Source organism: Camelus ferus, chromosome 4 (genome assembly GCF_009834535.1).
Source record: "Camelus ferus isolate YT-003-E chromosome 4, BCGSAC_Cfer_1.0, whole genome shotgun sequence".
Lineage (NCBI taxonomy): Eukaryota > Metazoa > Chordata > Mammalia > Artiodactyla > Camelidae > Camelus > Camelus ferus.
The window spans coordinates 73,163,033-73,176,728 of NC_045699.1; the positions used below are offsets into that span (position 1 = coordinate 73,163,033).

Genomic DNA, 13,696 nt, shown 5'->3' on the forward strand with positions numbered 1-13,696 from the left:
CCTGCCGCTTTAAATCCGAAATCCCGCGCAGGCGCCAGTTCTCGCGATCTCGGAGAGCGCATACATATTACCCACAATTCCCTTTTCTTTCTCTCTCCGCCCGCCGTTCAAGATGGTGAGTGAGCGGTTAGTCGGATGTGTTGGCTTTGGGTCTGGGCTTTATCCGCCGCCATCCTCCTCGGGGCGCGGCCACGCCGGGGTCCCTCCACCACCCGGTGGGAGAGGAGTCCCGCGGGGCCTAGTGTGGAGTCATCGGGGCAGGATAGACCCCACGGCGGCCAGGCCGGGGTTGGGGAGGAGGATCCGGGGAGCGCAGCGCCGCAATGCAGGGCTTGGAGCGGACGGGGCCGAGGCGCTTCTGCGCGCGGTGGCCGCCTTAGGGGCCTTGGGCGAAGGGTGCTGAGTTCGCTCTGCTGTTGGGAGCCTGCTCTACTCCGGGCTCTTACGGGGTCGCGTCTGTCGCGGGGAGGGGCGCGGGCTGGCGGGGCCTTCGGTGCTCGTGCAGATGATGTGAGAGAATATTTGCTATCTGAATGGCGGTGCGGACGTCCCCAACCACCAAGATCGCTGATGCACGAGCGGGGTCGATCCTGAGCCCGGAGCCAGACTGCCTCTCCGGGCGGCCCGGTCGGGGCCCACCGACCCCCTCGTCTTCGAAGCCATCCCGGGGCCCGCCCTCCAGGGAGACGAGCCGAGGAGGCGGTGGCTTAGCTTGGCTTTCGTTCTGTTCAGCCGAAGGGAAAGAAGGCGAAGGGGAAGAAGGTGGCCCCCGCCCCCGCTGTCGTGAAGAAGCAGGAGGCCAAGAAGGTGGTAAACCCCCTGTTTGAGAAAAGGCCCAAGAATTTTGGCATTGGTGAGTGAGCAACGGGAAATGTTGAAAACAGATTTTTAGACGTTTTCCCCGGTGAGAAATAGTAGTTTACTGGACAGAAAAACACATCATGTTTACTGGGTTTTATTGGGTTGGGACTTGGGGCTGCCTGGACTGGGACTCCCGGATTTTGCCGCTTTCTACCTATAAGCTGGGCTCAGTTCTCAAGGGGGAGGCGACGATGGTGTGTCCTTCACGGCCTCCCTGTGAGCATCTGACATGGGTCAGCGTGGAGTCCAGACACTGGCCTTTTGGGGTTCCCCTTGGTCACCAGAAAACCTGCTGCTGGAGCAGAAGCAGTTTGATTACAGTGGGGACATGAAGCTTTGGTTCTTTGCTGAATGAGGAGGGGTGCCGCCAGTTCCCCCCCACCCCGTGATCCGGGTGTTTGTGTGCAGATGATGTAAGAATCTGCCTGAAAGATGGTGATGACGTAGTAAACCACCAAGATCGCTGATGCACCTACACCCTCCTGAGTGGGCCTAGATGTGGACTTGACAAAGAATTTGAGCCTCATTCACGGTGGTGCTTTTTAATTCTCAGGACAGGACATCCAGCCCAAAAGGGACCTCACTCGTTTTGTCAAATGGCCCCGCTACATCCGGCTGCAGCGGCAAAGGGCTATCCTCTATAAGCGGCTCAAAGTGCCTCCCGCGATCAACCAGTTCACTCAGGCCCTGGACCGCCAGACAGGTGAGGTTCCGGCATAAAGCCCACACCGGGAAGGGGTTTCTCAGGCTGGTGCATGGTTGCCACCTTTCCTTGGACGGTGCCAGATCTAAGGCCTTTGAAGGGTAGTGGGTTTTCAGTCGGTTGGCTTACTCAAATTTAGGATTCCTTGTGTAGTTTCTGAAACGACACAGTAAAGAGGTTCCATATGTGACGTGACATGTCTTGAACTGTGGTTGTATTCATTTAGGACAGTGACTTAGTGTTTGTTACACTAAGTGACCCAGAGTACCGCTTACGCTACAAGCCTGAACTGACGATCTTTTCTCAGCTACTCAGCTGCTAAAGCTGGCCCACAAGTACAGACCAGAGACGAAACAAGAGAAGAAACAGAGGTTGCTGGCCCGAGCTGAGAAGAAAGCTGCTGGCAAAGGGGATGTCCCCACCAAGAGGCCACCCGTCCTTCGAGCAGGTGAGCGGCCCCCGTGCTGAAGAGGGTGAATGGTGGGGCGGGCTGCTGGCAGTGGTGCGTGGATTTCTTCACCTGAAATCGCTGTGAAGAGTGAAACCGAGCTTTTTAACCCTGAGTCCATAGCTGGGCCCACAGTAGAACTGCTCTTGTGGACAGCAGCTCCCACCCTTCTGATGCAAACGGGTTGTGTGTTCTAGGGGTTAATACTGTCACCACCTTGGTGGAGAACAAGAAGGCTCAGCTGGTGGTGATCGCACATGACGTGGACCCCATTGAGGTACGTCTGATTCATTCTTCAGCGTTGACGGCTGAGCTTAGATTGGTTGGGCCTTTGTCAGTACTCAGAATATAGCTTAAAGCCGCAGTGAGCCTGCTCGGTTAAGAGGTCGTGGTGGGCTGGCAGGGGCTGTCTGCTTTTCATCTGAGGACAGTACTGACAGGGGATCCAATTCGTGGCTCTTGCAATGATGTGAATTTTTCACTGAATTAACTTTGAAGTGCAAGTACATGAGCTTTTTAACCCTGAGCAATTGCTGCCGCATTAGCTTTTAAGTTAGTGCTTTTGGTTGGAATACACTCAAGCTGACGATGCTGTCTTCCAGCTGGTTGTCTTCCTGCCTGCCCTGTGTCGGAAGATGGGGGTTCCGTACTGCATCATCAAGGGGAAGGCCAGGCTGGGGCGCCTGGTCCACAGGAAGACCTGCACCACCGTTGCCTTCACGCAGGTGAACTCGTAAGTGTGTAGTGTAGCCCCAGGCTCCCAAGGATCACTAGGGGGCACCACCACCACCACCCCGCATTCACTTAATTCTTCAGGATCTTTCCTCAAAGACTAAACTTGAAAGAATACCTTTTTTGAGCCTTTGCCAGTGATGGTTATGAATTTCTTCACCTGAATAAACCATGTAGTCATGTTGTATCTGAGGTAAAAGGCTTGTATGTGGAGCTAAAAGTGGAGTCATTTCTGCTTTCTGGAAGCCTGAGAGGCCAGTGACCCACATTTCCCCCTCTGCCTTGTCAGGGAAGACAAAGGAGCCCTGGCCAAGCTGGTGGAAGCCATCAGGACCAATTACAACGACAGATACGACGAGGTAAGGAGCAGATTCATGCAAAACGCTGCTCTGGGAAGTCCGCCTCTAGTCAGCTGGCTGGCTCTTGGCTCTTCCTGAGCAGTTGTATTTGTCACTCAACTTGAAACAACTAAATAGAACTACATGAAGCCATGCACTCTGAAAGCCTCAGGAAATGACATGCCAGGCTGACTGCCTCTCCTTTCTTATTACAGATCCGCCGTCACTGGGGAGGCAACGTCCTGGGTCCAAAATCAGTGGCTCGCATTGCCAAGCTGGAAAAGGCAAAGGCCAAAGAACTGGCCACCAAACTGGGTTAGGTGTACCCTACCAAGTTTTCTGTACATAAAAGGAATAAAAATTCTTCAGCCAGTGTTTGGCATTTTGAGTCTTATTACCAGTAAATAATGTTTGGGATGGTGGCAAGTGTATTTTCAAATCCAGGGCCCTTAGCCCTCATAGCAGGCAGCACTTGTGTCAGACTTAACTGTAAATTGCTTTGCAGTTATTCCAAAGGTGAACTAGTACTTGAACATGAATATTCTGAACCAAGCCGGGATCTTACGATTGCCCAGTAACTGGCTCGTCTGGGTAGAAGGGAAGGTATTACACATAGCAGAGGTACTTATTTATTGATACCAGTGGTACATGATCAACATAAAACCAGATCTCTTGGGATAGCTTCCTAATTGTTCAGGAACAGGACTCCCAACAGCTGATCACATCACACACCCGGAGTCCGACGTACGAATTTCTGAAACCACAGGTACGATGTAGCTGCACAGAGTCCATACCTTGGTTGGAAAAAAGTGGACACCGTCAGAGCAGGGAGTGGGGTGGGGGGAGCAGGGAGTGGCTGGGGACTGGGGCTCACCAGGTGAGGATGTACTGCAGGTGCTCATTTCTCAGAGTGACTCTGGTTTGCCCTCCGATAGGTCCCCCAGGGACTGTGCTCTCTGTCGAGAGATCGGGCTCAGTGTCCTCACCATTCCTTGTACCACCAGCTTCTTGGCACTTAACTACCAGCTGTTTTCTTGGAACCCTCCATAACCCTCTCCCAGAGCTATCTTGCCATCAAGTACCCCCACCCCGGCGTTACCCTCAGCACCTGCCAAGCGGGGTCAAGCATTTCCCACTCAGCATGCACACTAGAATACACGGACACAAGTACTGGGAGATGCTCAGGGTACTTGCAGAAGCTACTTGACTGGGGCGGGCTGGTCAGCACGTACTGAAGTCTGCGTCGATGAAAATGGGCTCCGCGCCCGTGAGCCTGGCCATGGCTGCCAGGTCCCGGTAGTGCCAGTGGTTCCTCTCGGGGTCGTTCTCCGGGACGAAGGGCTTCCTGCTTTCCGTCAGCCTCACCGTCCCAACCAGGTCCACTTCTCCCTCAACCTACAAAGGAAGGTGCCAGACTGCCCTTCAGGGCCCTGGGTGGAGGCTGGACGGCTCCCCCAGCGGCAGAGCGCCTTACCTGGCCTTTCTGCCGGGTATCAGGACTGACTTTCTTCCTGGGCACAAAGCCTCTGTTTACCAGGATGGTGATTCTAGAGTAAGGAAAGCAGTCACAGATAGGGGAGGGGTTTTGAACAAGTGACCACTAGTGGTCACTCTGGTACCTCCAGGGACAACAGTGTGAGGAAAGGGTTTAAAAGCTGGTTGAGCTGGCTGTGGGAGTGCCCCCAACCCATGAGCACCATCGGAAAGTTCTTCCTCTTGAGGCCGTGTCTCCATTGGTGAGGGGACCCCCCCCCCTTTTCGTTTTACTAGCCCCTTGAAGTTTAACACTCTCCCAGGCCCCACCACCAATCTGCTTTCTTTGTGCTCCACCCACTGCAGTGTGCAAACAGTGACCAGCACCTCCTTGCTGCCTCTCCTGTGAGCCGACGACCAGGGCCCTGGGGTTTCGTGTATGTGTCAGCATTTGGGAAGCCGCTCCAGTTACTGATCTTGCAGTCACCCCCCACACCGCCATTCCTTATTCCTTTCCCTGGAATACTCTTCCCATCTCTTCATTCACTTTTTGGCCAAAAAGCCCCCTGGGAAGCCTTCCCTGACTTGACTCCCGCCATGCGGACCTGGGGGCACCTTCCTCTTGAGTCCCTCTTGCTGGCCGCTCCACGCAGCACCATGATCGTTAACCCTGGCGGCCATGAGACAGTCTCTCCAGAGAGGCCTGTCTGATTCACCTGCCTGCCTTCCCCTTCAGAGCTCAACATGCAGGAGCTGTTCGGTAACAAGTTAAAATAAGTGGCCTAATTTCACAATTACAAATTTCAAACTCTTCAAGGAATGGGACTTATCTGGTTATCTTGGATTCCCCAGGGCTGGGGTGAGAAGGCAGATGAGTGTGCCCCGCTGGTGTCTGCCAGGCCCAGTCGGGCCCCTGCACCCCACTCACCCCAGGTCAGTGCAGTAGAAGGGAGTGATAACGTAGGCACCACTCTCGGCCGACGAAGAGAGCCGGCCGGCCTCGCGGGCCTCCCGGGCAGGGTCCACCATGGTCCGCGGCATCATGTAGAGCTCCTTGGAGTGGTCAAAGTGCCCCCTGACCTTCACCGGCCTGTACTCCAGGTTTTTCAGTTCCACCGGGCTACACGGGAGAAGCGGAGCTGAGGCTGAGCAAGGTTTGGCAGCAAGAAAAACCCTCTCGAGGGTCCACGAGCCATGAAGCCCGCTGCAGCCTGCGAAGTGACGTAGGTGCCACAGAGGCATAGTGGGGACTGTCCTGCCGGGAGGCATGCACCACCCTCTAAAGGAGAAAGCTGACCTCTCTGTTGCCCTGTGGGAATGTGGAGCTGTGCTGCCAAACAGCCCAAGTTTTGAAGAAAAGCTTACAGACGTGGACTCTGAACTGAATGAAATATGGGGGCCCAAACCGCCATCTGCAAGCCGAGTACGACCCATTTGTTTGCTGCCTTGAATGGAAAGCTTTGTGACTATAGCCGTCCCTGCAGAACAGTGCTTTTATTTATTTTTTTAATATTTGTTGGGGGGGAGGGTAACTAGGTTTACTTATTTAATAGAGATCCTGGGGATTGAACCCGGGACCTAATGTGTGCACTCTCCGCCACTGCGCTCTCCCCTTACCCCCCCCCCCAGGACGGTGCTTTCAAATAAGGGGAGAGGGCAGCAGGGCCACCCTGGGCACGTTCTCAAAGGACACTCTCACGTCAAGACATGTGTCCGCCCTCACCCAGCAGCTAAAATTACTGCTGCAGAAGACCGCCAGCCCTGTGAGGGATGCCTTAGTGGGCCTGGGCCTGGGCCAAAGCTGAAGCCCAGGTTCAAAGATTTTTCTATAAATGTCAGGCAGGCAGCTTCCCCGAGGGCAGTAGGGGGTCAGCAGGAAGCCCAGCAGGACCACTGATTTTGAGGGCTCCCAGCAGGGTCAGGAAGGCCAGCAAAAGCCAGGCCCCACTGCTGACCTCGAGTGAGCCCAGCCCCGGGTGGGCAGCCACACACACTCACTCTGCGGGCAGCGGGATGGGCTCAGCCAGGACTCTTGATTCGAGCTCTGCGATCAGCTTTAGCTTCCATTTCCGGCGCTGGACCTACGGAAACAGCGTGAGCCCGGGTGAGTGGCAGCAGAGTCAAGGGCTCAGAGCCAAGAGCGCAAGAGGTCAGTCTTTACCTGCCATGTCCCCAGACCAAAGGCAGTCACAGGAATGAGAAGCAGAAACCACTGGAGAAAGGAGTCGTCTTCTGTTTTTGTGGCAGTTGCTTCGGCTGAAGAACTGCCAGACCTGCTGGGCCTCCAGGCCAAGCCTAGGAGATTTCACCACACTGGCATGGGGTCAGAAGTCCCGGAACAAGGAACTGGAACAGTCAATTCCTCAAAACTGCCACTACTGCTCGAGAGAACGTTGTATAGGAGTGCACAGGCCACAAAGTGCAGCCAGGAGTCAACCAGCAGCACCTGTGCCCAGCCCAGCTCTAAACCCAGTGTCTGAGCAAGGCACCCACTCTGTGGATGTGCACTGACTGCATGAGATCTAGGGCTTAGTCCTGGCTCTGCCACCAACCGCGACCTTGGGGTAATCCATGTAACCACGTCACGCCTTTTGTACAAGAAGGCGCTGAGACATCTGCTAACGCGCTACGACGCACAGGTATGGCTCCGTGTTACGAAGAGACAGAACGGGATACACGCAGGATAGTGGTTTACAGAGCTCTCAGGACAACTCTTCTATTTCATGGCTCATAAGTTTAAAGTGGGACAAATGTACACAGAAAGTACCTTACAGTTTTCAGAGGGTGATTCACACCGAGAGGCTCATGGGCCTTGCGGATGGCAAAAAAAAAAAAAAAAAAAAAAAAAAAAAAAGCAGGCCTGGAGCAGGCTTACAAAATACCTTCACGTATGCACGGCGCTCTACACACAAATGCCCTTTGCGGTACCTTACAAGCTACATGCAAACTGGGTGACTAGTTACGCCTTCCTTAAGGATCCCAGGCGGTTTCCGTCGGGTTGGCCCCGCATCAGCCCTAGGAGGCGTACGTAGGGCAATTACTGCACGTCTCCGGCCGAGCGCGTCGCCCCGCGGTGCGGGAGGAGCCAGCCCGCAACCGGGACAGGATTTAGAGGCTCAGGCCGCAGTTCCAGAGCTGATCGCAAGGCCCCCGGCCCCTCCGGCAAGTGGAGGGCACGGGCCGGGCGGCTTTCCCCAGATGCCCGAGGCACACCTGCACGAGTCCTCACCTGGGCGCGCGGCGATCCCAAGGACGCTCCTCCGGACGGCGCGGGCCGGGGCCTGCGGAGACGCGAGGGGCTGGCTGAGCTCGTCCGGTAGGGGCGCGCGCCCCCCCTGCCCACCCGACCCCGCACCCGGCCGCCCCGCCCCGGCCGGCTCACCCGCCCCAGCCCAGCCGCGCGCAGCACCAGCCACCGCGCCACCGCCGCCATCGCCCCGCCCGCCGGCGCGCGCGCTTCCGGGGCCCGGAGGCATCTGCTTCCGGAGCGCGCCCAGCCCCGCCCCCAGCCCACGTGGTTCGAGCGGCGCTCGGCTTCCAGCCCCCCGCGCGCCGAGCCATGAGCGAGCCGCCGCCCGACGTGCGCGCCTTCCTGCGCGAGCACCCGAGCCTGCGACTGGAGCCCGGCGCCCGCAAGGTGGGCTGGGGCGCGGGGCCCTCCGACCGCCGCCGGGCCCCCCGGCCGTCCCCGGGACCCCCTGACCGCCCCGCCCTCCCGCCCGCAGGTGAGGTGCGCTCTGACGGGCCACGAGCTGCCCTGCCGCCTGTCCGAGCTCCAGGTCTACACCCGCGGCAAGAAGTACCGGCGGCTGGTCCGCGCCTCCCCCGCCTTCGACTACGCCGAGTTCGAGCCGCACGTAGTGCCCAGCACGAAGAACCCGTACGTGATCGGGCCGGGGCGGGGTGGGACCGGCACTGCCGGGAGGACCAGGTTGGGACAGTTCCTAGTGCTGAGTCTGGGCGATGCTGGGTAGACTCCGAAGCCCGACTCCTCCCGTGAGTTAGGAGACCTGAGATCCAGGTGGGAGTCCTGGAGCTGTGAGTCACCTGGGATTCCAGGTGAGGCTGGTCCCCGGTGCATGTTTGCCTTTTTGTAGACGTGAGGTCTGTCACTTGGGCCTGCCTGCTTCATAGAAGGTCGGAGCGCTTGTGCTTTGTCACCTGAGATTCTGAACGCGGTCATTTTCATACCTTTAGTTTAAAGGAGAGCTTAGATTTAGCCGAGAGCGGACAGTTGACGATAGTGAAAACGAGGAGGGGGAAGGCAGATGCTCCCAGTGTCCAGCCCTTGCCAGGCTGTCTTCCACGTGCCTTCTCTCTTGCTGGTGCCATCTGGTGAGGCCCGCAAGGCTTGTTTTCCAGGTAGGTGTTGAGAGACCGTCGTCAGTCTACAGGAGCGGTCCTGCGCCCCCCTGCAGACTGCAGTTGCTTAGGGGCTTTTAAGAATCCTGATGCCCAAGCCACATGGTAGACTTCCCCACCAGACACCCGGGGGTGATTCCAAGATGCAGCCCCAGTGGAGAACCACTGGTCTGGATGGTTGCTTGTGAACTGTCCCCTTAGGCACCAGCTGTTCTGCAAGCTCACCCTGCGGCACATCAACAAGTCGCCGGAGCACGTGCTAAGGCACACCCAGGGCCGGAGGTACCAGAGGGCTCTGCAGAAATGTAAGTAGCCCCCGGGGCCACAGCCTGACTGAGTCCCAGGTATCTGGGTGCCCTCCCCCACAAGCAGTGCCCCTAGAGGGCAGAAGTGGCAGCTCCATCGCCCTTTGGTGGTACTGGTGGATGCACTGGGCCCAGTCCCAGCACAGTGAAGAGGGTCGATGGTAGGGACGGTGCAAAGCTGGAAGCAGACTCGGAAGTAATGCAGGTAGTGTTCAGTGCTGTGCAGGCAGCGGGGCCGAGGGTTGCCAGGTGGGCCTGCCTTCCACAGGAGGCCTGAGAAGGGCTGTCTGAGGGTTTCTCTTTAGACTGAGACTTGAGTAGGGGGAAGGGTGCTCCAGGTGGAGGAAAGGGTCTGTGTGGAGTCTGGGGTAGAAGAACGCTTGGCTGCGGGAGGTTCTGGAGGACAGCCTTGTGCCACCAGGCAAGGTGGGGTTAGAAAGGCAGCTGGGGACCAGACCACAGGGGGCCTTGGCCACCATGCAGCGGGGATGCACGGAAAGGGTTAAGGAGGGACTGGCCTGATCAGTGCGTCTCAGCATCACCTGCTGCTCTGAGAGGGGAGGGCGGGAAGGAGTGGAAGAGGGGACCCCGGTTGCTGTGCAGTCACCCCGGTGAAGACGACGATGGCTGGGGCTGCCGGGTGTCGGCAGGGAAGAGGGAAAGATGTGGGCCGTTTTTAACAGTTTTGCGGATAAACCCAGCAGACCCGGGAGTGAGGGAGAGAAGGGAATTGTGATCCCTGAATTCCTGGCTTGAGAACTGGGTGGTGGTGGCCTCGTGAATCTAGGAGACTGGAGTCTGAACAATGGCTTGTGAGGAGAATTTAAAGTTCCTTTGAGCGTCTTAAGTTGGGAGTGTATCAGGGAGGGGGCTGTGGGACATGTGGACTGGCCCTCAGACGATGCAGGTCGCTGACACAGACATGGCATTTGCATCTGTGGAGCCAGGTGATGGGGCCCGGCCAGGCCCAAGCACAGAAGAGGAGGGCAGAAAAGTGACTGTGATTTGATGGGTGGCGTGGCGGGGACAGAGCCAGGCTGGAGCTGGGGAAGAAGGCCTGGATGGGGGGGCGGGAGCGGGTGGCTTCGGAAGGTGAGGAAGAGCAGTCCCAAGGCTTTGAAGGCTTTATTTCCTGGGGCAGAAATTAGGGCGAGAGCGGGCGCGGCTGGGGGGGCGGGGGTAGGACCCGTGCTTCCTGGGCGCCTTGCTTTCCTCAGCTGTGCTCAGCTGCTCCGTGAGGACAGGAAGGAGCCGGGGCAGGGGTGGCCTGGGCCGGGTTCCCCAGAGGGAGAGTTGTTATAACGCTGGACTCTGGCGCTGAGACGGGACGAGGAGGCGGTGAGGCTGTGCTGGCAGCAGTCTGGTGGAGTCAGCGCAGCGGCGAGGGCAGCTGGCCTGTGTGCAGGTTCTGGTGGTGACGGGGGCTGCCGCGGAGCCGTGCAGTGGGTGGAAGAGGTGCGGCTAGGGGCAGGGCCCTGGAGGTGGGCAGGAGTGGGCAGTGGCATCAGAGGCCAGGGCCCAGCAGAGCCTGTACACCTCATGAGTGACAATGGCAGGAGCTGGGGGGATGGTGAGCCCTCCCCCAAGGGAGCCGCCCCGGACCGGCCTGGTCTGTGCTGATGGAGGGTGAGCTCCAGCAGCCTGGCCTCCCTGAGCCCTCGATGCTGAAGAAGCCTCATCCCAGCCCCTCTGCGCTGAGATGAGGGTCAGCAAGGGCCAAGCACCAAATTCCACTGAGCCCCACCAGCCAGGGAGGGGTCCCGGCCACTGTGCCTGCTCAGCGCCCTCCCAGCGGCTGCTGCCTGGAGCTTGGCTGGAGCCCGAGGGACGGATGCTCGAGGCCCACTAGGCCTCCACCACCTTCTTGGCCCTAGCCCACAACCCCTCTCCTGGTAGGAGCCCAGCCAATGGCACTCGCCTGCCACTGCCAAGTTTTGCCGAGTTGGGTGGGCCCTGGCAGAGCTTGGCCCTGTGCCTGGAGGACGGTGGGGAGATGTGGAGAGAGCCAGGAAGCATGTGGTCTATCCCCAGATGAGGAGTGTCAGAAGCAGGGTGTGGAATACGTGCCAGCCTGCCTCCTGCACAAGAGGAGGAGGAAGGAGGACCAGCTGGATGGAGATGGGCCATCTCGCCCTAGAGAAGCCTTCTGGGAACCCACATCCAGCGATGATGGCGCAGCCCCAAGTGACAGTGATGACAGCATGACAGACCTGTACCCACGTAAGCTGGACCATGTCCGCTCCCCACTCCCTGTGTGTCCTCTGGTCCTGGGCCCTGGCCGGCGGCTCTCCCCTTGGCCCCCTGCACGGGGTGAACTTAAACAGCTTATCGCTCTGTTCTTCCCAGCTGAGCTGTTCACCAAAAAGGACCTGGCAGGGACTGAGCACAGGAACAGCACCGATGACTTTCTGACAGATGACGAGGATGAGAAGCCAAGGCGCCTGAGAGAGAAGGGCCCTGGAGACAGAGCAGAGGGGGAAGTGGACTGGGAACTGGTCCTCAAGCGCGGGAAGGTGGGTCCACCTCCAGGGCCGCCAACGTGGCAGCCCCTTCCTCTCGCGATGGTTCAACTAATTTAGAGAAATGGAAAGAACCTTTTTAACAAATGGAATCTCAAGCTAACAACACAAGAGCTAAGTGCAGAGGCTGCTCCCTGGCCTGCAGCTGCAGAAGCGGGCTCCATGGAGCAGGGGCGAGACCACCGGGCTGAGGCACCCTAAGTGCACCCCAGGAACCTAGAGGAAGGGCCTCAAAGGCCACCCTTTACCCTGAGGCTGGAATGAGCACCTCTTCCCCTTTGGCAGACAAGCAGCACTGGGCTGGGGGAGGCTGCGGTCTTTGTCGTGCCACCTGGGAATTCTAAGCGCTGCCTTCACCTGCTGCAGGGTGTCCTGGAAGCCAGCCGCGGGTGGAAGGTTGACCCAGGCATTTCCACTAAAGCTCTTCCTCTCTGCGGGGCAGGGGGTGCGGCGCTGGGCTGCCAGCGCCCCTGCATCAGATCGGAACCCTCCACTGATCAGAGTTCTGTTTGTGCCACAGAAGCAGTCCGGCTCAGTGAAAAAGAAGTTCAAGAGTCGTCACCGCAAACCTAAGAGCATCAGCTCTTTCAAACAGTCGGGTTAATAAACGGCTGCTGGAGAAAATATATCCGCGAGCCTTCGGAGAGTCCTCCAGGCGTCTCCCGTCTTTCTCAAGCCGCCTACCACGCATCCTCAGAAGTGCGGGGCTGTCCCCAGATCTGCTGCCCCCGAAAGCAGGGCTGGGGGTCTGTCCCACGGATGTCAGGGTCTCACCCCCATCCCCAGGAAGCGGCAGGGACCCCGAGGGAAGAGTTCTGTCTGCACGTGGTCTTCGGTGAAGCTTAGAGGGGACACCTGGCTCACTGCGGCCCCAAGGAGAGCCCTGGCCAGGCTCCAACTGGCTGGACAACACCAGAGGTCACACTGCATACAACAAATGCCATTATTTATTTTGATGTGTCTCCAAGAATCAAAATGTTTTCAAACACAACTAAGATATAAAATACAGCATAAAATAAGGTTTATACCTATTCCCCACATAAAGCAGAAAACTTGTTCAGAAGTTGTTTTTCCAAAACCAACTGGTCGATTGTTTTCTTCTCCTCCTTGTGTGGCATCTACCCCCATCTGGAGCACTAGGCCACTGTCGCTTGGCCACCAGGGGTCAATCTCAGTTATACAAACCGAACAGGTCTTCTAAGCACAGGGCTGAGGACCCATCCCCTGCCAAGAGCCATGCCACGCATGGAGCGCCTGTGACCTGGCAGAGTGTACCACTCACTGGGACTGTCGTGTGTCGTGACGGGGAAGCAGGTGTGGACCCAGGGACCTCCCAGCCCAGGTGGAAACCGAGTCAGAAACCCCCCTTCATGCAGGAGCATCCCAGTGAGTGAGGAGAAAAGCCCGCCCGTCCTTATGAATACTCCGGGAGTAGGGAAGTGGGCCATGGGGGGTTAGGCGCATCTTGGGATGACCTCTGCTGTGGCTGGGACATGGGGGTGGGGGGCTGAAAAGGTGGCCGTCACTCCCCTTGGGTTAGCGGGTCCAGGCTGCAGAGGGACCAGGGGAGCTCCTAAGAGCACTGACGGCCAGGGCTGGCCCCACAACGCGCCGCAAAGCTGACCGGGGTCCTGGGGTCGGGGTGTGCTCCGCACCTCACCCTGGCTCTGGTCTGGGAGGTAAGCGTGGAGCCTGGCTCAGGACTGGCTCCAGCAGCCCTGGGGGGTGGCCCTCAGGCTTGCACCCCCAGCTGACGAGACCAGAGAAGAGACTGGCCCCAGGGCCAGGCTTCTGAGGGGCCTCCAAGCAGAGCCAGCCTCACCTCGTCAGTCTGACCCCCGGAATGCCCCAGGGAAGGGCCGCTGGAGGCACAGGGATGTTCCGACTCAGCTCGAGGGGGACAAGCGAACAACAGCGACAGGCGCTCACGCCCCCCCAAGAAGAGAAACACAGTA

General features: G+C 58.2%; 3 protein-coding genes and 5 non-coding genes across 10 annotated transcripts; 7 read left to right on the forward strand and 1 right to left on the reverse strand.

Moving 5' to 3' along the window:
* The first annotated feature begins 2 nt into the window (after window positions 1–2).
* RPL7A (ribosomal protein L7a) lies at window positions 3–3,457 on the forward strand. Its single transcript, XM_032478841.1, has 8 exons — window positions 3–115; window positions 733–853; window positions 1,415–1,564; window positions 1,872–2,012; window positions 2,210–2,289; window positions 2,615–2,745; window positions 3,034–3,103; window positions 3,298–3,457. The coding sequence occupies exons 1-8, from the start codon at window positions 113–115 to the stop codon at window positions 3,400–3,402; spliced, it is 801 nt and encodes a 266-aa protein (XP_032334732.1). The 5' UTR covers window positions 3–112; the 3' UTR covers window positions 3,403–3,457.
* Window positions 501–575, forward strand: LOC116663451. Its single transcript, XR_004319701.1, has one exon. It is a non-coding gene; the product is annotated as a small nucleolar RNA SNORD24 (small nucleolar RNA).
* LOC116663452 lies at window positions 1,265–1,332 on the forward strand. The gene has a single exon (XR_004319702.1). It is a non-coding gene; the product is annotated as a small nucleolar RNA SNORD24 (small nucleolar RNA).
* Window positions 2,059–2,133, forward strand: LOC116663448. The gene has a single exon (XR_004319699.1). It is a non-coding gene; the product is annotated as a small nucleolar RNA SNORD36 (small nucleolar RNA).
* On the forward strand, window positions 2,472–2,543 carry LOC116663446. Its single transcript, XR_004319697.1, has one exon. It is a non-coding gene; the product is annotated as a small nucleolar RNA SNORD36 (small nucleolar RNA).
* Window positions 2,877–2,941, forward strand: LOC116663449. The gene has a single exon (XR_004319700.1). It is a non-coding gene; the product is annotated as a small nucleolar RNA SNORD36 (small nucleolar RNA).
* A 236-nt stretch (window positions 3,458–3,693) lies between the features above and the next one.
* Window positions 3,694–8,020, reverse strand: LOC102507661 (surfeit locus protein 1). Of its 2 annotated transcripts, XM_032478835.1 has the most exons (9): window positions 7,938–8,020; window positions 7,785–7,836; window positions 6,717–6,850; window positions 6,554–6,636; window positions 5,484–5,675; window positions 4,557–4,629; window positions 4,315–4,477; window positions 3,957–4,038; window positions 3,694–3,876 (listed from the first exon to the last, which is right to left on the reverse strand). In XM_032478835.1, exons 1-9 carry the CDS (start codon window positions 7,986–7,988, stop codon window positions 3,807–3,809), a joined length of 900 nt encoding a protein of 299 aa, XP_032334726.1. In that variant the 5' UTR covers window positions 7,989–8,020; the 3' UTR covers window positions 3,694–3,806. The 2 variants fall into 2 exon arrangements, with proteins under 2 accessions (XP_032334726.1, XP_032334727.1); XM_032478836.1 differs by lacking the exon at window positions 3,957–4,038.
* Window positions 8,021–8,034: 14 nt separating this feature from the next.
* SURF2 (surfeit 2) lies at window positions 8,035–12,804 on the forward strand. 2 transcript variants are annotated; one of them, XM_032478843.1, is made up of 6 exons: window positions 8,035–8,192; window positions 8,281–8,435; window positions 9,119–9,222; window positions 11,254–11,442; window positions 11,569–11,735; window positions 12,265–12,804. In XM_032478843.1, the coding sequence occupies exons 1-6, from the start codon at window positions 8,115–8,117 to the stop codon at window positions 12,343–12,345; spliced, it is 774 nt and encodes a 257-aa protein (XP_032334734.1). In that variant the 5' UTR covers window positions 8,035–8,114; the 3' UTR covers window positions 12,346–12,804. The 2 variants fall into 2 exon arrangements, with proteins under 2 accessions (XP_032334734.1, XP_032334733.1); XM_032478842.1 differs by having other exon boundaries at window positions 8,036–8,192; window positions 12,262–12,804.
* Window positions 12,805–13,696: the final 892 nt, after the last annotated feature.